Source organism: Erigeron canadensis, chromosome 4 (genome assembly GCF_010389155.1).
Source record: "Erigeron canadensis isolate Cc75 chromosome 4, C_canadensis_v1, whole genome shotgun sequence".
Lineage (NCBI taxonomy): Eukaryota > Viridiplantae > Streptophyta > Magnoliopsida > Asterales > Asteraceae > Erigeron > Erigeron canadensis.
In genome coordinates, this window is record NC_057764.1 from 31381900 (window position 1) to 31403232 (window position 21333).

The 21333-nt window shown below is 34.3% G+C and overlaps 2 protein-coding genes across 2 annotated transcripts; both read right to left on the minus strand.

The window, feature by feature from the left end:
* Positions 1-2443: 2443 nt before the first annotated feature.
* Positions 2444-8271, minus strand: LOC122595966 (probable methyltransferase PMT5). The gene is made up of 9 exons (XM_043768452.1): positions 8139-8271; positions 7100-7959; positions 6831-6966; positions 6392-6632; positions 5995-6199; positions 5371-5528; positions 4354-4657; positions 3412-3544; positions 2444-2994 (listed from the first exon to the last, which is right to left on the minus strand). The coding sequence occupies exons 2-9, from the start codon at positions 7606-7608 to the stop codon at positions 2845-2847; spliced, it is 1836 nt and encodes a 611-aa protein (XP_043624387.1). The 5' UTR covers positions 7609-7959; positions 8139-8271; the 3' UTR covers positions 2444-2844.
* A 5787-nt stretch (positions 8272-14058) lies between these two features.
* Positions 14059-20536, minus strand: LOC122595460 (probable mitochondrial-processing peptidase subunit beta, mitochondrial). The gene is made up of 9 exons (XM_043767823.1): positions 19796-20536; positions 17195-17359; positions 16911-17048; positions 16401-16552; positions 15923-16031; positions 15651-15749; positions 14936-15001; positions 14612-14719; positions 14059-14450 (listed from the first exon to the last, which is right to left on the minus strand). The coding sequence occupies exons 1-9, from the start codon at positions 20432-20434 to the stop codon at positions 14364-14366; spliced, it is 1563 nt and encodes a 520-aa protein (XP_043623758.1). The 5' UTR covers positions 20435-20536; the 3' UTR covers positions 14059-14363.
* Positions 20537-21333: the final 797 nt, after the last annotated feature.

Here is a 21333-nt window from a genome sequence, read left to right on the forward strand (position 1 = left end):
CCATTCCGAACAGTGAAATGGTAAGAAGGTCGGTTTAACATTTGATTTGGTTTTCAAAACGTTGAATTAAATATAATAAGATACTAATGACGTAAAACTAAATGTTTATAACTTATATTTATTTATTTACGTCATATGATAAAAATTCTAGAACTTATAATTTAATAAAAACGTATTACATTAAAACATGAAATTTTAAATATGACGTAAATGATATTAGTTTCCATAATTGTATCATTAAATAACAATAATTATTTTGTCTACAAATTTATATAAGGAAATAATTATTATTTAAATTTATTAAATAAAAATTAAATCTAAAAAGTTAAAAAAGGTATATGACATCAGCATTTTGATCTAATGGTTCTAATTAAAAGTTAAACTTTATCCAAAGGTCCAAACTTCTCTATTTTTGATTTAAGGTTTATCTTTTATATATATTTAGAGATATAGGGAAAAGGGAATATAAGGTTGTCTGACACCTAACCCCTCACATACTAATATTTTATTATTTCTTTTTTAATGAATAAATGAATGGGGTCCCATGATTTTTATGGATTAAAAAATAATATGTGAGTGTTCCACACCTAAGATTAGATACCCGACAACCTTATATTCACATCCCCCATATATATAATATATATACCCGTGTTAGTGAGTTATACATGTAAGCATACGGTACGGGCTTCGCCCTTAAGGATATTAATAAGGAGTAGCTAGTAGGAGTGATAGGTCAAAGAGGGTGATACGTCATAGGGGGTGATCGGTGATGAGGTGATCTACCTAACGGGCTTCGCCTATAGCTTACGGGCTACGCCCTTTGAAAAAAAAATATTTTTTAAATATTTTAAAAAAATTTTATATGGAATAAATTAATTAAAGAAAGAATGAAAAAAGTGAAAAAAATGAAGAAAGTTTAAAAAACAAGTGAAAAAAAAATCAAAAATGAACATTCTCACTATTCTCTCATTAAGGCTTAAGGTACCTTCTCATTTGACCTCTATTGTATGTATATATATATAAGGTTGTCCGACACATAAGCTTAGGTGTGGAACCCCTCACATCCTAATATTTTATTATTTATTGTTTAATGAATAAATGTCTGGGGGCCCATGATTTTTATGGTTTAAAAAATTAATATGTGAGTGTCCGCCATCTAAGCTTAGGTACCTAACAGCCTTATATTCACATCTCCACATATATATATATGTTGTCTTTAACATCTAGCTGCATCTGGACTTCCACCACACAAACACACAAATCGGAAAAACGAAACAGACGACCAGATCCCCCCCCCCCCCCCCCCCACACACATATTTCTATATATGTACATATTTTAGAGAAGAAAATAGTTTTAAAAAAAATCGCTTTCCTCCTCTGTATTGCCCACCACGGAGCAACCCAATACACTTGTGAATATAGCCGAATACGGCCCACACCCAATGGTGTGGACCATATATGAAGTCGAATACGGAGCAATACAAGCTACATTCGGGGTGTTCTTATGTGTGTGAACTCAAAACTTTTAAGCGCTCATGTGACACCCATTTTAAATATAAACTTGTCACCTAATGAAATAATAACTAAATCAATATTTTTTATTTTATATATTTTTTTAACAACATAACAATCAATAATAATAAATTGTAAGCTTGATACAATAAACCTTTCCTACACATTCTAAGTTTTTTCAACTAAATAACATTCATTTGTTCTGATATGGGGATAGAACATATGATCCGAAAGTCCGCGACCCTGCCCAGACCTACCCAAACCCGACCCGAACCCCGACAGGATAACAGTTGGGTCATAAGTTTGATTTTGTTGCTCCGCTGGGTCGACCCGGATTTTTTTTTTTAACAACGGGTGGGGAAGATTGTTCCATCAAGCTGAGCAGTGACATCCAAACCTACTGTTCGTTTAAGGCGTCTTACAACCGACTGGAAAATCCCAAAGGGATCCCATTTTTCGCGTCAAGAGGGGGTCGGCCCGGATTTTGACAAGTGAAGAACAAATGTCGCCCTGAGAACCAAGCCAAGCCCGCCCGACCCACCCAAAAAAAAGTAACGGGCCGGATCACGGGTTCAATTTTGTTACTTTGCCGGGTCACGAGTTTACACGTGTTGTGTCGGGTTTTGACTCGTGCTCATGCCTATTTTCATATATTCAACCGAAATTCTACTTTGTATTCTATTAATCTTATTATTATATAGCATACATAAATAGACAATATTAACTTGTTAATAACAATTATAAATAGACAATAAAACGATCCGAAAAGCATATATAAGCTGATACACATTGCTAGCTTCACACTTTCTATCTTCTATATACTAAAATAAACTTTTTATATTTGACATTTGCTGTTATGGATAATATTATTACAGCAAATTTAATACACATATCAACTTGTCATGTAACTATCTGAATAACTCAAAGAACATAAGATTTGAAGGTTGTGCTGTAATCTATTTCACGCATATTTTTCTTGACATATCATGTTGTTTTGGTACAAAATGTAGTTTCAATTACAAAAATGAACAAAAAAATAGGGAATGAAAGGCGAAACATATGGGCGTACCAAATGGCTGCAATTCCTTGGGAATATTTCAAAAAGACCTCAAACTATGTGGTAACAAAAATTTTCTGTAATCTACATCTTGCAAATGCTCGCGTTTCTTTGTATCTTGGAACTTCATCACTTATACACTGTGCTTAGATTATCAAGTTGAGACTTGAGAAATTTTTATCTATGTATGTATGCACGCCTGGATGTGTGTATAGATGGGATCCTATTTTGCAGTTACGGAGGTTTTGTAGAATGGGAAGGTGGGGGACCTGTATTCATTTTCTTAGAAATGGCTTTTGGCAAACAAGTAGTCTTTGGTCACTACCATTATCAAGATCAATTACTCTTGCTTCCCATCGTATCTGAGTAGCAATCATTCGTGCCTTCTCTATAGGAACCAACTTGTCTGAAAGAACAACCCAACCCTGAAAACATAAACAAATTTTGAGTTGGGGTTCAGTAAATTATATAGTATATGTATCAGTGCATGGAGAGCTATATTGTATAATTAGAGGTACCAATTTCTATAGATGATTGGGTTAATTTGAGTTATTATGATTATCTCTAATGGGTCAAGTGAGTTGAAAGTTTTTCTAAGTGTATTTTTAATGCAATAAATCTCCTAAACTGGTTCATTAAAGATATAGACTATTATGATGACTATGGTTTCTACAATTAGTCGATTCTTTTCAAAGCATGAAGCCTTTTAACTTTTTGAAAGAAAAAAAAGGTCTTCATGGATTGACCAGCTCTGTACCAAAAGCTACTCAAGTTGATCTGATACACAACCCACTAGACCCATCCCTATTTAACAATATAATCGATAGAAGATAAATAGATACCTCCGGCCGTAGAATACGATCCATCTCCAAAAGTAACCTTTTCATGCTGCAACCCTCTGTAATAAGGTTCGAGAGGAGCCCATTCGCATGAACCATGTCATACGTCCGTGGATAAGTGGGAAAGGGTTCACACCTATGTTCCAATAGAAAGTAAATCATGGATTCATTAGTTATCCTCTCGGCCTATTAAAACAGCAACTTTTTTTTCTTCAGACATATTCCAGACTAAAACAGAATATTTGCACAGAATCACCATTACAACCTATTTTAAAAGTCAGTTTTTTTCAACAAACATTTCCTTATCTTTAGCACTATTGGAAGAAATTTGCCGGAAGTTTACATAAAATCTATGTGACCTGTCAAAGACTAACTTCACCAAAGGAACTAGTGTTGAAGGGGGTAATCTTGATATACAAAAATTGACAGCAATGCATGTCTGTGGATACCTCACAAGTCTCAACAACTATATCCCCCCCCTCCCTTCCCTTCCAACTGAAGATACTACAGTCTGACTTACCCATTACTAAACTAGGTAAGAAGTTCAAAATTTACATAATTGATTTATTTGGGTTGTGTTTCATCTTAAATGGGTCAAGTAATAAAGAAGTAGCCAAATGAAACGGCTCAAATAGATTGAAAATCTCTAAAATTATATTTTTAGTTCAAATAACCTTCTAAGTCATTTTATTCAAAGAATTTAATCCACACTTTTTGTATTCACTAATATGCATGATAATTAAAAAAGATGGACACATGTTTGCAGATCAACCCAACCAATTATGATCTATCAGCCAACGAGTACATTTTGAACAGCTACAAAAACATGACTTGTCTCAATCTGAAACTGTTTTGACTTGATAACCAATCTGCCTAACTAACCCCACGGGGTCTAGCCACCTCTAAGCTTTCTCAATAGATTGCAATCAATCATAATATCCTTACCAGTCATGCAAAACACCAGCAAAACCTTGATCAAGTATAAATGGGAGTGTATTCCGAGTCCCAAGAGGCACTACATTCATCACCCACACAGACTTTCCTGCTTCTAAAAATGCAGAATTAAAACCCCCGTAACGTGCATTCATGTCCATCACATTCCGTATCATATTATATGGAGGTAATGGATCTTCATCCCCGGGCCTTTTGGGGTGATCAGAAAATATCAAGGGAGTAAGCAATGACCAATAATTTCTCAGAGCTAAACGAGAAGACTCCAAGTCCTCATAGAATTCATCCTGCCGAATTTCTGTAAGCATAGAAATATATCAGTCAGTCTGAAAACTCAAGGATGCTAATAACTTATAAACAAATAAATGTACCGTCCATCTCAAATGGAATGCAACATATTACTAGGCATAGTGTTCAATGACAAAGTTTCAACATTAGAGAGGGATTTCAAGCCATTTACATAGATGTGTTAATTCGGGTTATATATTATACCCCTGTAGGCAAGTGGGTCAACTCTACAAACATGGTTAAGATGTAACAGGTCAGATGAGGTCTATATGACACAAAAGTGAACTGAACCATATTTAAAATGTTTAAAACATCTTAAATTTCTTTGTTAGAAAATTAGATTAACAATTTAATAATTATAGTTTTCCTAATGGTACATTAAAACGAATTGTGAAGCATACCCCCGTTTTAAACCACATTAAATATTACATTTTCTATAATAAATACTTTTTATGCTGTTACCCAACCGGCACAACCAGCTCATGCTTCCACCTCTGGTTATATCATTAGTCAAATTACTAAAAGCTCCATAACTCACAGTATATTAATATCCGTATTTAGAAGCTTCTTCTAAATGCTCTCATTAATATACTGTAATGATTACCCATGGATATACAAGTACCAGTATTGGAAATTTGGAATGGATCTTTGCCAAAAATGGAAAAGCATTGCTTTTAAAATGGAATACAGGGGAAATATACAGTGCATGAGAACAATACTTTCCATGAATTTCCAGATCAGCAGGGCTTATTTGAAAACTAGAAGACCTGTTCTGAACAGGGACCCAACGTTTGCTGTTAGTTCCTTCTATACAGGATGCAAGTGGCTGATAATACGATTGAATACCCTCATGAGCACATAGTGGAATCACACCCTGTTTGCTGCAATTCAGAAGCAAATGATTATTACATAAAAATGTCATCTATCTTTGTTTGAAATCTGGAAAGAAAAAAGTAATCGTTTAGCTAGAACATTTATAATGATTAGTCAGACATTTTCAATATTGAGTGAAGATTACTGATTCTGTATTACGAGTATTATTTATTTTGGATGTCAAATATGTACACACCATCACCACATATACTGATATACACACAGTTGCACAAGTAGGAATAGAGTCCACAACCTCTTGTTTGTTGGGTCACGTCAAAACCGCTAGGACAAAGGCCCTTTAATTGGGTAATTGTATTTATTGATCTCTAAAACTAGTCCCTTAGAACAGTAGTTAAAAATAATATGAAACTTTGCAGTTCCGCATGTTTACATGATGAGCAAAGAACATCATACTAATATAATTAAAACGCAAACCAAGCCACCTGTGGCAAACAACTATGCTATAAGCCTCACCCAGAAGAGTAGCATTGGGCATCAATTGTTTTCTGCCATACGAAAGTTTCTTCTTGTTGAGCTATTAGTGTCCAGCAGATCTTCTCAGTGAATTTTTCGATGGGGCTGGCCATGCTTCCTTGCTTTGTACTTAATGAGGTTCCGTGTAAAACAAAGTAGCCTCCGGGCTTCAGTATCCGATCAACTTCAATAAGAAATATTCCATCTGAAAGGGGAATATACTGTTAGAGACGGAAAATACTGGTCACATAAATCAAACATCAATATAGGTACAATGATCTTATACTGTATGCAAAATCTAAACAGCTAACTTTCATAATATGGGGACGTCTGGATACACATTTTTTAGGGATTATGCTATCTAATAAACAGTACGAGTATTAAACATAACTACTACCTTTTTGGTCCCATAAGATGCCACATTGTGCACAATGAACCATGTCATATGACAATGACGGAAATGGAAGTTTCCTTGATATGAAATTGCCAATAACTGCTGGAAGACCTCTTTCAAGAGATAACTGAACCTGACTTCCTGTTAGCTCATATGCAGCCATACACACAGCCATTAGTTTCAGTGAGAGTAAATGAGCCCCAAAGCTACCAAACCCACAACCGATATCAAGCACGGTGCGTACCTGTGTCAATATAGAAGTAAATTAAACACATTGTGTGATATAGAAAGTAAATTAAGCACAATGTGTGATACTGATATAAGGTGCATTAGCAAAATGTGTGATTAAACATGATAAACGAAATGTTGAAGAAAGCTGATGTAATGAAGTTTACAACAAATTGAATCAAGATGAATACAGGGAGTTTCAGCTGGCACTTACACCAGCTTGAAGAAATTCGGCATCACTGCCCAATCCGATCATTTCTGCAACTTGATGGGAGTATTCTTTAACACCATCAAAGAGTAACCCGTCATCTGAGTGAAAAGAAATTTGATTCTCTTCCAATAGCATTAACCTAAATAAACATTCGAGGGAAGCACATCAAATGGTAGTCATTGTTTTACAAAGTAAATATGTATAGCATTCATCATAAACATAAAGACGTCCTGGTTTAAATTTGTTTATTCAACTAAAAAGTAGGGAATCACCTTTTTGTCATGCTCCCGGAAGAAAGAAACTGATCTTTGCTAATTCTGACATTTGCATTCCATATTACATCTCTACCAACGGGCCAACTCAGGGGAGTTTTATAATCTTTTGGAGGACGAACCAAACACTCTTCATGGTCTTGTGATAATTCACAATGCCGATCAAACTCCTCACCATCTTTAAACCCCGTTAACAAATTTTCAGAAACATTATAGCAAGGAACATAATGTTCTCTTTCCTTGCCACATATCCCAACCTCCAAATTATCAAGTCCAGAAGACAAATTTGTTAACTCCAAATAATCACTCGCTGTTTGCTCCTTTAACCTTCTATAATTCGTATATATGTCCGACTTTATACTAAAAGTAACCGACTCAAATGAGGTAAAAGAAGATGAGCTTAACACAACAATTAGTGCAAGAACACTAACGCAACACAGAAGCAGCCAACTCCACGGGGGTCTAGGCCCGAAAATAACAGAAAATTTATTAAACAAAGGTCTTCTCATACTGAAACTGCTCAACGCTCTTCTACCTATCAGACTTAGCAGGCTAACACCACTAGTATCAAAGGACTAATTGAATTTCACTTATACACCAAATACCAAAATGTCAGCCTATCATAACACACCACACCGAGATTTCAACCCACAAACTAATAGTTGCAGAGTAATGTTGACACCGCGCCAAATGCCAGCTAAACCAATCTAAGCGAATTTCGATATATCAATCTATTTAAGAGAAAATACCATCACAATCACAGTATCATCATCATCATGGCATCATATTTCCAAATCTAAACACTAAAATCTTTCCAAATTAAGTAACCTAAATGTGAGGTTCAAAATCTTCAGATCAACCTGAAATCATATTATAAAAATTACACCCACAATCAAGAAATAAACAAAACACATATAAATTACAGCAAATTTTTTACATAATTGAGACAGATCTGATCCAAACAGTACATAGTAGTAATAAAGCACTTAAATTTACTCCTAAATTAGCAAGATATGAAAAGGGTCTTTGAGAAAATTACCAGATTGCAATGCAGCTGAAATTTTGGAATTTGAGGATTTTAAAAAGGTGAGTAATTTGCTGGGTTTTTTTGACAGTTTGATTATGTGTATAGTTATAGAGATATAGACATAGTAATGTGAGGATTTTGGGTTTTGAAAAGTGGGAAGAGATGGATCTAAATGAATGAATGAAAGAATGACAGATAAAGAACAAAAAGGGAAGTTTTTGAAGTAATAATTGAGAGTGATTAAATATAGCAGTAAATTTGTTTGTGGGGAATAATTGTGCATGACTGCCTTCGCACTTTTCCACCCTTGTGTGGTGTGTCATTTGTCTATTTTCAAAAATAAATAAAAAAATAAAAACAAAAATAATTATTAATATTTTTGTTAATGGCGCAATGTGACGGTTTTCGTGACGACAACGGTGTGGTGGGGGACGGTTGTTGGTGGTAGTGACGGTGTCAAGTGATGTAGATAATTGATGTCAAAATAATTGATATAAAGGTTTAATGGAGATATTTTAAAAGAAAAAGTATTAATAATGTTATATATTCATTAAATGTATTTTAGTCATTTCTCCTATACAACTTCTAACATGGGGGCTATTTTCTTATTATATTGTAACACTCCAAAGATTTTAAGGTAAAAGAAATTAACTCATTTTTATAGTTTTGACATTAAATTAATTTCCTAGTATTTTATTTTGGTTATGGGGTTAATTTAGTTGAACTTTAGCGGATAGCGGGTAAAATACCCACAAATTTTAGTCAGGGGCGTGGCAAGCCCATGTGGCATGTTGTGCCAGCCAACTCTCTTCCTTGTGAGTCATGCTTCCACTCACTCAATCCTCTTCTTCTCAAACCTTCTCTTATCATTTTTCAAAGATTAATCCTAACTCTTCCATGCAATCAAACATTTCCTAGTAATTCATCCAAGAAAAATACCATTAATCATCTCCAATTATATAAGAAATTGAAAAGTTAGAGTTTGTGGTGGAAGGTGGTGGTGGCCAAATTTCAAAGAGAAAAGAGGGGAAGAAGAATTTCCAAATTAAAATCTTGAATTAGGTTATTATTGTTGAGGTATTGATTTCCCCTAACTTAGTTTTCATCTTTCTTTTTAAATTAAGGTTCTTGGAGTAACCCAAATTTGGGGGTTTTGTTAGAAATTGATTTATGAATGATTTTTCCCTAATTCCTTAGATAACCTAGTTTGTCATTGAGTTATGTATTGAGTTTGGCTAAGAAATTGATAAGCTAATGTGATAATTCTAGTTTATGAGAAAAGATGAGTTTTTACTAGTTATTGAAAAGTTGATGAAAATGGTAGGTTGAACTACCTAGTGTTATTGTTGAATATAAAAGAAACTCAATGACAAATGGGTTGGGTTTGGGTTTAGAAAGGCTAGTGATCGAGTATGACTAGTTTGAGCTAGTCAAGTTGTGAATGTAAGCTTATACATTGTATGTTATGATCATAGGTTAAAGCTTGTTGTGTGCTTTATCTTTTTATTAAGTCATTGTCCAAGTTGTGGAAGAGGTGAGTATATTTGCATACCTTTATGTATACGTTGGGTCAATTGACCACATTATGTTGAAGCTTGTTTATCCATGTGTGGTAATTGATTTGGCGTAAGCCCATTTTGTTGCATAGTGTTTATGAGGCCTAAGAACCTCCAGGGCCTAGGAATCCTGATAGTTGACTTGTTATGAGGCCTAAGAACCTCCGGGGCCTAAGAATCCCGATAGTAGTCATTGTTATGATTGTTTAGCTTATATGGATCCATGTATAGCGTTTAGTGTGCAAGGTGAGCATGTAAATGTGGCATGACGGTGTCATAGGTTACATGTAATAGTCCTTGTACTTTGCCCTCCTTCGTGTTCATAAATGTATGCAAGTATATTCACTAAGCCTTTACTTATATTTTAGTTATTTATCTTTTATAGGTAGTTTCGGAAGAAGGAACTAATTGTTGATTAAAGCTTGAAGTGTTAGAAGTAAAGCGTTTTGCAAGACTGGAGGTATTTAGGTCATTCATGGATGAATGACAAACTTTTGGTTAGAGGCTTAGTAATCCCTCCCCTCATGGCTCTTGGTACATTTAGTTTTGAAGGTCATACTTTTGTTAAAATTCTGTAAACGATCAAGTTTAATGCTTTTGGAAGTTTGTATAGTTGTATGTTGGATGAAAATAGTGTCAAAATGGGTAAATAACCCATTGATGGTGTTTATGAGATCTTTAAACAAGTTGATGTTGTAATTAAGTTTTAAAATGTGTCTATATAGTTGTTGGAATTTCTAGAAAATGAGTTTATGAAAGTTGGTCAAGTGAATTGTATAGTTTGAAGTTTGTTCAAGTGTTAACTTGCTGATTTCTGCCCAGTTCTGGACCAGAAAGATCCCATTGCGCCGCAGTGGGAATTGTCCAAACCCACTGCAGCGCAGTGGGGGGTTTTGCACCCGTAGGACCGAGGTTTCCCACTGCGACACAGATAAAGTCTACTTTTTTTATTAATATAATTAATGTTAGAACAGTGGTTGGAGCCCTTGCCTCTGGAGACAGAGGTCAAGGGTTCGATCCTCGTGCCCAACAAGGCTGGAGGGCCTTTTCTACCTATAGTAGAACATGAAAGCAGCCTCTCTACCTTAGGTAGGGGTAAGACTGTCTACATCTCAACCTCCCCCAAACACCGTCTAAGACGGTATTGGGACCCAAAACCCGTGAAAGACGCACTTACTTACTTACTTACTATAATTAATGTTAGAACACTCGAGATAAAGTTTTCTTAATAATTTAAAAGAAAATTGATATGTTTTAAAAACGATGGCTAGGATTAGTTTTTCAAAAAATGAGGATTGTTTAAAAGCAAATGATAATAGTTTTTTAAAAAGTCTTTATAGTAATTCTTTTATTTTCATAACTATATGTAAATATTATATATATATGAGAAAAGTGAATATGGGGTTGTTATGTATTCAACTTAGATAAAAGCCCCATACATACCAATATTTTAATATTTTAAATAAATGTTCCCCCCACATGATTTTTATGGTTTAAAAAAATGTATGTGATAGGTTTTTATTCAACTTATGTGTCTAACAACCTCATATTTCTTTCCCTCAATATATATGTATATATATAAAAGTGAGTATGAGGCTGTTATGCACCCAACTTGGGTGAAAAACCCCTCACGTACCAATATTTTAATATTTTTTGAATAAATGTTTGGCCCCCCATGATTTTTATGATTTAAAAAAGGATATGTGAGAGGTTTTTCACCCAACTTAGATGCCTAACATCCTCATATTTCCTTCCCCCACATATATATATATATATATATATGTGTGTGTGTGTGTGTGTGTGTAGGCAAAAATGAGTGTGTGGTTGTCACACACCTAAGTTGAGTAAAAAACCTCTTACATATTAATATTTTAATATTAATGAATAAATGGTGGCCCCCCTGATTTTTATAGAATAAAAAATCAAGATGTGAGGGTTTTTTCACCTAAGTTGGGTGGTGTTGTCCTACATATTCACTTCCCTTTCTCTCTCTATATATAATATATATATTTATATATATTAGGAAAAGTGAATATAAGGCTGTCTGACACCTAAGCTTAGGTGTGGAACCCTTCACATACAAATTTTTTAATTTTCTTGATTAATGAATAAATGTTTGGGCCCCCATGAATTTTATGAATTAAAAAAACAATATGTGAGTTTTTCATACCTAAGCTTAGCTACCTAACAGCCTTATATTCCCATCCTTCATATATTATTTTATTTTATGATTTTGTTAATCATAACTATATTATTAACTGAGTTACATATTGAACATAACTAACTCTTATGTTTAGGGATTGATATCCACTATATAACTTTATATAACTTTTGGTCCATGTAAGAGCCAGACACTCATCCTCCAAGGATTAGTTTTGTCAACACCATATCAGATTCACATCAGCACAAGGACTAACCAAGGATTCATCCCTCAAAACACCCATAATTCTAGGACTAGTTTAGGACCCACCATTTATTTCACTTTACACTTATATCTAACTATTTATTTCACTTTACACCATTTATTTCATTAGTACTTGGAGAGATGAGTGAGCCAAGATCTAGTCAAGGACTAGTCACACCTAGTGGTGTGGACTAGTCTTCAACAAGGAACGAGCCATGGACGAGCTAAAATGAATCCATTGTGAGAGTTATAATAAAATACAAACATAATCCTTGAGCTATGTTTCTTTAAATGACCCACGAATAATAACTTAAAAACAGATAACAAATGTTACGATATGTTTGCATCTTTAAATCCAATCATATGAAAAGAATAGTCCAAAAATATATTCCAAGCTCAAGGCATATACAATAGTTAATTAAGTTATATAAAAATATATAAACATGATTGCAAACCACATGTAAAAGGCAAAACAAGAATATGTAAAGCCTGGATACTCATGATTAATGCCCAACTCACTTTACCACTAAAGGTTTTGTGTTCTTTATTTGGGTAACATTTCATGATAATTGATATTCGTACCATGGATTTTGATTAAGTTATCGCATTGTACAAATGAAACAGCATACTGTACAAGTAAATAATGCATGTATATGGTAGATTTATTAAATTAGATGGTACTAATATCATCTCCCATACTTCAACATTAAACTAGTATTTCAAGCTAATGTTTATTTTTAGACAACAAGACAAGTGACATATTGACGCAATTGGTATGACTTTCGTAAGGGGGGGAAATGGTATCCCAAAATTGATACCACGCTCATTTATTTTTTCACATTACTTCCACGCTATCATATTTTCTCTTGCTACACCCATATTCTTTTTCAAGAAAAGATCGTCTACCACGAATCCGTAACGACATAAAAAAAACCTAAAATATTTACCATATTCTTTTTTTCCTAAAGGGTGCGAAGATGTACAACTTTAATTAAAAAGAATTTGAGGGATTAATATCATAGATGCTACAAACATAATTTATCATATATTGTAATATTTATTTTTCGTTTCAAGTGTATGACATATCAATTTTTTGTCATTTTAGTAGCTCATGTTATATCATGTTTTCTTTACAATTACTTTTTGATTATGTAAGTAAAATCCAATATATCAGAGTTTTTGAAAAGACACATCTGTATAATTTTGTGGATGAACAAAAATGTGTGTTCTTTTTATTTGAAAAATAGAGCAACAAAAGGGTAGTCGAATAGATTACTAGATTAGCATAAAATCCTTCCTTTTTATGGTGAACGTTCTAAAAAACCGTACTTGGTCAGCTAATTTTAATTTAGCATTTTCGGGTTCTCTTAACCTTTCTTAATTCAACCATTTTATCCTCAACCTCATAGTGCCGGAAAATCAAAAGTAAATTTGATAATCTTGGCCATATTTTGAAGCCTGTCAATCATTTTTCTTTTTAACTCGTATGTAAATGAAAACAACCTTAAACCATTTTTCTTTTCTTTTTAACTCGTATGTAAATGACAACAACCTTAAACCATTTATCTTTTTAACTCGTACATAAATGAAACCAATTATAAACATTAATGTAAAAAGTTTTCCCGTTCGAATTACCCAAAGATGACAACTGACTAGTCCCTTTGACTCGGGCACCGAGTATCCCCATGATAGTTACCAACTAAAATCCTGGCTACCCTCAAAATAAATTGCATATGATTATGTGAGTTTTGAACCTAAAATCTCTACCGACAAAATAAGATTCCTTATCACACCATCATAAACCAAAGAAAACATGATAATACTTCATATGCTTCAGTTAGATTAGATTAACCCATATACATGGTTGACAATAACTTGCAAGATTAGTTGAAGACCATTCTCCATAATTATTTTCAATTTAGAGCTTCAGTCCGAATAACACAGCCTTCATCAGATGATGTACACATGATCATAATGCAGAAAACCAAAAAGGTAAACTTCATTTCTCAGTTAAAAGTGGCAAAACTAAACCACGGCCAAACCAATTATCGATTTGTGAATTATGTTCAGTTTAAAGTGGCAGTAAAAACACTGCATGCACTCGGTTGTAAATTTGGTATACAAGTTATACAGAGAGAGCGAGGCTATACAAAAAACCCTAGTTTTATTCTCAGCCAGAAATAAACCATGCTTTGTCAAAATCATATGATTCTCTCTTACCCACAAGCCTTGCATCGGGGGGTTCTAAGAGATAGGAATGAAAGAAAAATGAAGCTTCTAGTAACGGAGCATGTAAGTCCTACGACGGAACCAATTATAGTCTGGCAATAGTTTCACTGGTCCAGATGCTGCTATTGCAATGTCCTGCAACATCCAATACTCGATTACTAAATCTTTCTAAACAGTAAATTTCCTCCAATTTGTGTATTTGTGTAATTAAGAATTGTAAAGCTTTACAAAAAAAACATTATCATCTTAATAAAAAAAATCAAAAAAGTATATACTGGTGATTATTCCTCAGTTACCTGATCAAATATGAATCTGTTGGCCACACGTTTGATGGTGGCAGCATTAATAGCATCTATTCTAGCAAATAACTCAGCAAATGGAATTCTTCGGCCATAAGAAAGTAGCTACAACAACAAAAAAAAAGTCAGCTATAAGAGTTCATTGGCATCAACTTAAGAGTAGATAAGATGAAAAATGTAAAACTGATAATCATACAAAGTTTTTTTTGTTGATTATGAAGCTAAAATTTCACCAATTCCAAAGAGGTGATGTAAATTTAAAACACTAAAATCCAAAACAAAAAAAATGTCGAACAAACAAATATTCTGCTTCAGCTGTACCTGGCGTCCAATGTCATCAGCAGTTGCAGTTGTTCCATCCAGATGGAGAAGCAATGAAGATTTCAGCTGCAATACATTGAAAATGAAAGTTAAATATAAATTATGACTCAAGATAAACAGCTAAACATTATAAACCTTATTGGGTGGTAGTGGTACATTTAAACATTAATGTAGCATACAGCTTTTAAACTGATCATCAACCGAGTACAATTGTCATCAGAACTCTTATTGAATTGACCACCTCAAGACACAGGATTTAAAAGCGAAACAGAACAGGGCAAAATGGACGGGTTCGGCAATAGCTCAAAGAAGGTTAAAACTGAAACAGGGCCATTTTTTGTTCGGGTACTGACACGTTGATTTGGTTGACCCACAAACTTTTGTCAAAACTTATTTTCAAAAATTATGATGTAGGAATATAATTTATCTAAGGACACAGACTTAGAGGTAAAGAATAATAATAAGGGTATTTTGGTCATTTACATAGGCATGGAAACATATAATTCAGTAAAAACACATAGCTTTGAATAAAGTGATTTAAGAGGTTGTATGACAACTGCATTTAAAATAGTGTTTAGGCTACTCCACCAACATTTGACCCATTCTTCTTTTGAGTATAATAATTAAATCATCCGACTGACCGCTTCATAAGTAGAACGAATTATGAGTGTTACCTCCTAATATAAAGTAAATGCACGTGTAAAACCCTTATTACCTTATTTAGAGCACGAGTAACATCGTCATCCCCAACTCGGTAACACAGTTTAGTCATCTCTTGCATGATTGCAAAAGCCAAATCATCTAAACAATCCGCCTACAAAAAGAACACGAGAAATTGAGCAACGGCAATTGGTAATCAGAAAGTACACATTCACTTACATTCTTAAATATGATCATTAGATAATGCTACATAAAAGGTTAAACAAGAGATCAATGCCTTTTACAGCCAAAAGTTAATCATAAACTTCAAAGGTTTTGAAGTCGGACCTTAGCAACAGCATACACACCAAATAGTCCTGTGTCTTTATAGTTCATGTTGAAAGCCATCATGGTCTCAGCAAGTTCACTGATTGCCGCCATCTGCACAAGCTGTGAGCTGTAGATAGTTTTAAAAGAGTGTCATTAAGTTTCGGCAACCAAGTCCGGGATAAATACCGAATATATGTATCTATGTTACTATAGAAACATACTTCGTCGGTAAGGAACAGTTGATGTGGGGAAATATAGACAGGTCACAATTCACAAAAGTTGGGTAGCAAATCAAAAGGACACTTTTGACTAGGGTCAAAACAGGCTAACTTGGTTGACACATCAGAGTTAAATTAACTGAAAGCAACCCACTTTCAATTATGAAAGGAACTATAAGCCAGGACATTTGTTAACGTATTGTAATATGTATATCTGTTATACATATTACAAATAAATAAGATCTTTTTATCAGAAAGCTAGGGAAGAGTATACCAACCCCGAATGCTTGCCCGCTAATGTGGATGCGTTCCACGTCCCAAGCATAGCTTGTATAACCATCAAGGCCAATGAGTCAGGATCAGTCCATGATGCTCCATTGAATGCAACAGCAAAACGTGCAAGAGGAGCGTCGTCATCCCTCATGCGGATCTGTTGATTTCAACTCAAATATCTAAAGTGCATGTAATGAGTGAAAATAGGTTTGGTCCAAACACTTGATATTATACATGTTGGGTTGGGTTTCACCGAAAAAGTTTAGGCCTTAATATACTTAGATGAAAGGTTGTCAAATATGCTTATAAGCCACTATATTATTTCACCAATTGTCTAATTAGCGAAAAAAATTAATTGGGAAAACTTATGAAGTGAAATACACCTTGGCCCCATTTGACCTGTTTCTTTCAAGGCTAATTTTCTTCTTGTGCCCAGTTAACCATGAAAGAAGAATCATAAATCATATCAACCCATACATCATTGGACCATAAAAATCTATATAAATAACACACACCTCCGATCCAGTGAATATGGCTGGCTCCTTTTCAACTAACTGTGATGTAGTCATCGGATTGGCTGACAATTTTGTAAATGTTTTCTTCACCTGCTCCACAACATCCTCATGTTTAACAGCTCCAGAGGCAGAGATAACCTGAACCAAATGATCATATAATCATTATGGTGCCAACTCCAGAAACCAGAAGGTATAACAAGAAGAAGACTGGTATAAATAACTGAGCTGTTATTAATAATGTTTGACCAATAAAGATCTCAAAGACACAAAAGGTTGATACGTACCACTCTGTGAGCAGCATAGTTGGTTGAAGCATAATCTTCGATATCCTTCTTTGTTATCTTCTTAATGTTTTCAGCAGGTCCAAGAACAGTCCTACCAAGAGGAGTGTATTGGAAAGCAGTAGCGTGCAAATGGTTAAAGATTACATCATCGCTCTGTTCATTCGCCTGTAGAAAAAAGTTGTAAATTTAAAATGAATAGCTATTACGATTAACATCAAAAAGAAAACTGCAAAGCAGAAAAAACTGCAAATCCATGAAACAAGCCTAAAAAAACCAAATAGTGATCACCTACAGCTATCAATTAGAATACCATTGTCCTTGATCTTGATTTTACACTATAAGTCTTCCTTCATTATATGATAGTCTCAATTTTCTTTTAGGCTGTCCAAATATGGGTAGCACGTTTATTGTTAAAGAATACATGAAACGATCAAGGATAAGATCTTCCCAACATTTACATTACAATAAAACCATCTATGTGACGCAACCACTTATGATATTCAGACTTTTTGTGTGAGCACTCGCGCGTGCGCAGACACACACACATATTAATAACTTTCTATAAACGTCAGTACATATTAGTTATTCTAGCTCAATCTTTCAAACCTATAGAATGGAAAGCAATATTAGTGCTTCAATTGCCACCACATGCTAATCTGAATCCCCATAATCAATCATGTAGATACATAATTGGCATTATAGCCATGTTATTGGTAAACATAAGACTTTCAAAACATGCAACTATATCCCAATTTATTCTGATCTTGTAGAAATTTCAAGACATTTTACCCAACAAAAATTCACTACACCAGTTTATAGTGCTTACAAGACTATGGTGCTACTCAACTGACCTCTTCTCTGATGCCAAACAAAATACAGAGTATACGTGCATGAACATGTGGTGAAAAGTTGAAAACATTGCAACATGATTAATGCATTTCTGTATGACTGCTTAGATCATCTACCATCTTTTCATGATAATCATACAGATTTGGTAAGCAGAGATAATCTGTGCAAATAATCAGATAATCTCATAGCCCTTTATAAAATCATGAGCTTAAATCATACATATGACAGTGTTCTGAAGAGTTTGTCAGTTTAAGAAGCCTAAAAACTTACAAGTCTCTCAGGACTCATTGGTCATTAAAGCCAAGTGCAAAAGCCGTCGCTGTATATGGGTGCTATCCTCCACTATCGGGATATTTATGATTGAGTATTCAAACTGAGTATATGATTATTGCATTATCATGTCGCAGATAATCAGTTCATAATGTTTTAATATAATAGTGAAACTAATACTGATTATCTGATTATTTAGGACTCACCACCTTACTTGAACAGGATCTGTTCTATAGGCTCGTACCTCTGTATCCTTGATTATTTAGGACTCAAATGATCAGTTTTAAATAATCAATCCAAAGATAGTTAATACATCAAACTGCTCTTGGTTATTCAATGTATTTATATTATATGTGCAAATCCTTAATTCCTAACCTAATCAATATCTGCCAAACACTGGAATGGTTAATTATCTCAACTTCAAACAGGATAATCCCATCCAAAGTTCCAAACACCAATTCCCGTGGAGCATATCATTACACCTGATTATCCAGTTTTGATGATTCCATATCACTTTCAAAACGCAATGCCAAACACTATTTAATTCCTTATATAGACCAAAACATCTTCAACGTCTCTTTTCACATAGACAAATAAGTATTAAGTAGTGAACCTTACATTTCCACTGCTAAAAGATGCAGAGATAAGGAAATAGGGGAATTCTCAACATCACAAGTAGTAATAGATTGGCACGCACATTCAAATACTATCTTCTACAGCACATTTTCCTACAACCAATGATCTTGGTTTTTATTACTCCATATCGCATAATCACTTTCAACTTTCAAACCACAACGCCAAACATCTCTTATATAGATTTTAATACATTCATTGTTTCTTTACCAAAACATTACAATAAGTATACCAATTAGGCAATTACCACACGTTGGCGATCTTGCCATCTATACTTTTATACTATCATATAAAACATATAGCTTTTGGCATTTTGAGACCCTAATTATGGTCTTAAGTTAAGAAAAAGGGATGCTAGCTCTTGGACCATTGCTGGTTTAATCTCAACCTTGTATTCCATATCCTTCTAACCAAAATACCTTCTTATATCTCCATATATATAAACCAACAAAAACTACACAAAACACGTACTACACACCTAGAAAAACACACACTACACACATTTCTCCCCCTCTATCCACTTCCGAGTTCCGCCTGCCCAACACAATGTCATCGACCCTATATATGGCAGGAACATTCACCATTTCGTTACCCAAATCCAACCATAAACATACCAATTACCAAACATTCCTACTAACCATCAAAGATAACTATAAACCAACAACCATATAATAAACATAATCAGCAAAATAGTACTCTATGGTTATTAACCAACACAACCCGCAAATAAACACATTCATCATTTCTTTACCCAAAATTCAACTATAAGCACACTAAGTACTATCAAACATAATCAACAAAACAATGCACAATATATATATATATACACACACCCACAACCAAACAAACCTTTCCGATTTGGCGAAGAATCTCGGATCGCTCTTGATCAATAACCCGATCATCGAGTCTAGAATTCTGCAAAATTTCAGACAATATACCCACCCCTTTGTTCACATCACTACCCATACACTTCACATAAAAACTAGTCTGTTCTCTACCTGTACTTCCATCCAAACACCCTCCCATATTCTCAATCTCTTCACCAATACTCCTTACCCCTTTTTTCGCCAAATGTTCGACGAAATTCGCCACACCATTTGCTCCCTCAGCTTCAAATCTCGCCCCGGAATCGATCCAAACACCAACCGTGGCCGTCTTATTCTCGCCGTTAGCTGACGTGGCAACACGGAGACCGTTTGGTAGCGTGGTGACACGTGTCTCAGGTGATTTGAGAATCGATGTGTGATCGGTTGTTACAGGATATGGTGAATTGTGTTTTAGGAACTTAGGGTTAGGGTTTTCGAGCTTTTTGAGCTTTGATTTCACTTGCTCGGAGATACGGTCGTAGATCATTTCGTTAGGGTGTGGTGGTGATGGAGGGACGCGTGGCTCTGACGCGCCGGTGAGTGCGGTGGCTGTAGCGGTTGAGTAAGAGCGGATTGGACGGTGAGAGTGGCGGGAGAGTGTGAGGAGATGGCGGATCGCCATGGTGTCGTGTGGAATTTTCAGAAATGGAATTTTGGAGAAGAAGATGTGTATGTATAGGTTTTTGTCTGTATGTGTCAATGTGTTATTTTTGGGAATTATTTTCGCTGAAATTCCGAGTGACTAGTGAAGCATAGTTATGTGTGCCTGGTCATTGGGTGGACAAAAGTAACAAACAAAAATAAAAAAATAATGATAAATTAAACTGTACGTCTAATGATTAATTTAATTATTGAATAATGACATGTGAAAAAATCAGAACACAAGATTAAAATAAAAAATTTAATGAAATCCACATGTCAATTTTTTAATGTTTTAGATTGATTTTTAAACATATGAGTTATATTGATTAATCATTTTTCAACAAAAATACATACAAATTATGATAGAGTAGAAGTAGATATATAAATATTTAATTTGATTTTTACAATTAGTAAATTAATATTCGCGTTATGTGACGCAGATGGTAATAACGGTCGTGATGGTGATACCGACAACTGATGGTGGCGATGACGGTAAAGATTGGTGGTGGTAACGGTGACGCATATGTGAGATATTTATGTAAATGTAATTATTGTAAATAAAAAGATATTTTAGTATTTTTAGAAGGAAAAATGATAAATCCTCTTAAAAATCCTCTTAATATATATACTTCTTAACACATGTAATCCACTAATTCTTTTTCCTAATCTCATCCCCTGATTTTTCACATGTCATAATCCTATTAATTAGGAGGATTTTTAGGCTAAACAACTAGGATAATTGATCATTACCCTTTTAGAAGTTAAAGTAACAAATGTTCTAAATCTTAACCATCATTTCCCAACATTTTTTTATCAATATCAGCCATCCATTTCCCGCCATCTATGGTCACCATCACTATCTCTATCACCACTAATAGT

Bases quoted from the DNA above. Each gene is read 5' to 3' on its own strand.
- LOC122595966 (XM_043768452.1), bottom strand. From the start codon at position 7,608: ATGAGAAGACCTTTGTTTAATAAATTTTCTGTTATTTTCGGGCCTAGA. The intron at 6,200-6,391 runs GTAGTAGTTATG...TTCCCCTTTCAG, and splicing joins CATCTTATGGGACCAAAAAG to ATGGAATATTTCTTATTGAA. The intron at 5,529-5,994 runs GTGAGGCTTATA...TCTGAATTGCAG, and splicing joins GCCCAATGCTACTCTTCTGG to CAAACAGGGTGTGATTCCAC.
- LOC122595460 (XM_043767823.1), bottom strand. From the start codon at position 20,434: ATGGCGATCCGCCATCTCCTCACACTCTCCCGCCACTCTCACCGTCCA. The intron at 15,750-15,922 runs GTCCGACTTCAA...TTCTTTTTGTAG, and splicing joins GTGTGTATGCTGTTGCTAAG to GCGGATTGTTTAGATGATTT. The intron at 14,720-14,935 runs GTACAGCTGAAG...TTGTTGTTGTAG, and splicing joins CTGATGACATTGGACGCCAG to CTACTTTCTTATGGCCGAAG.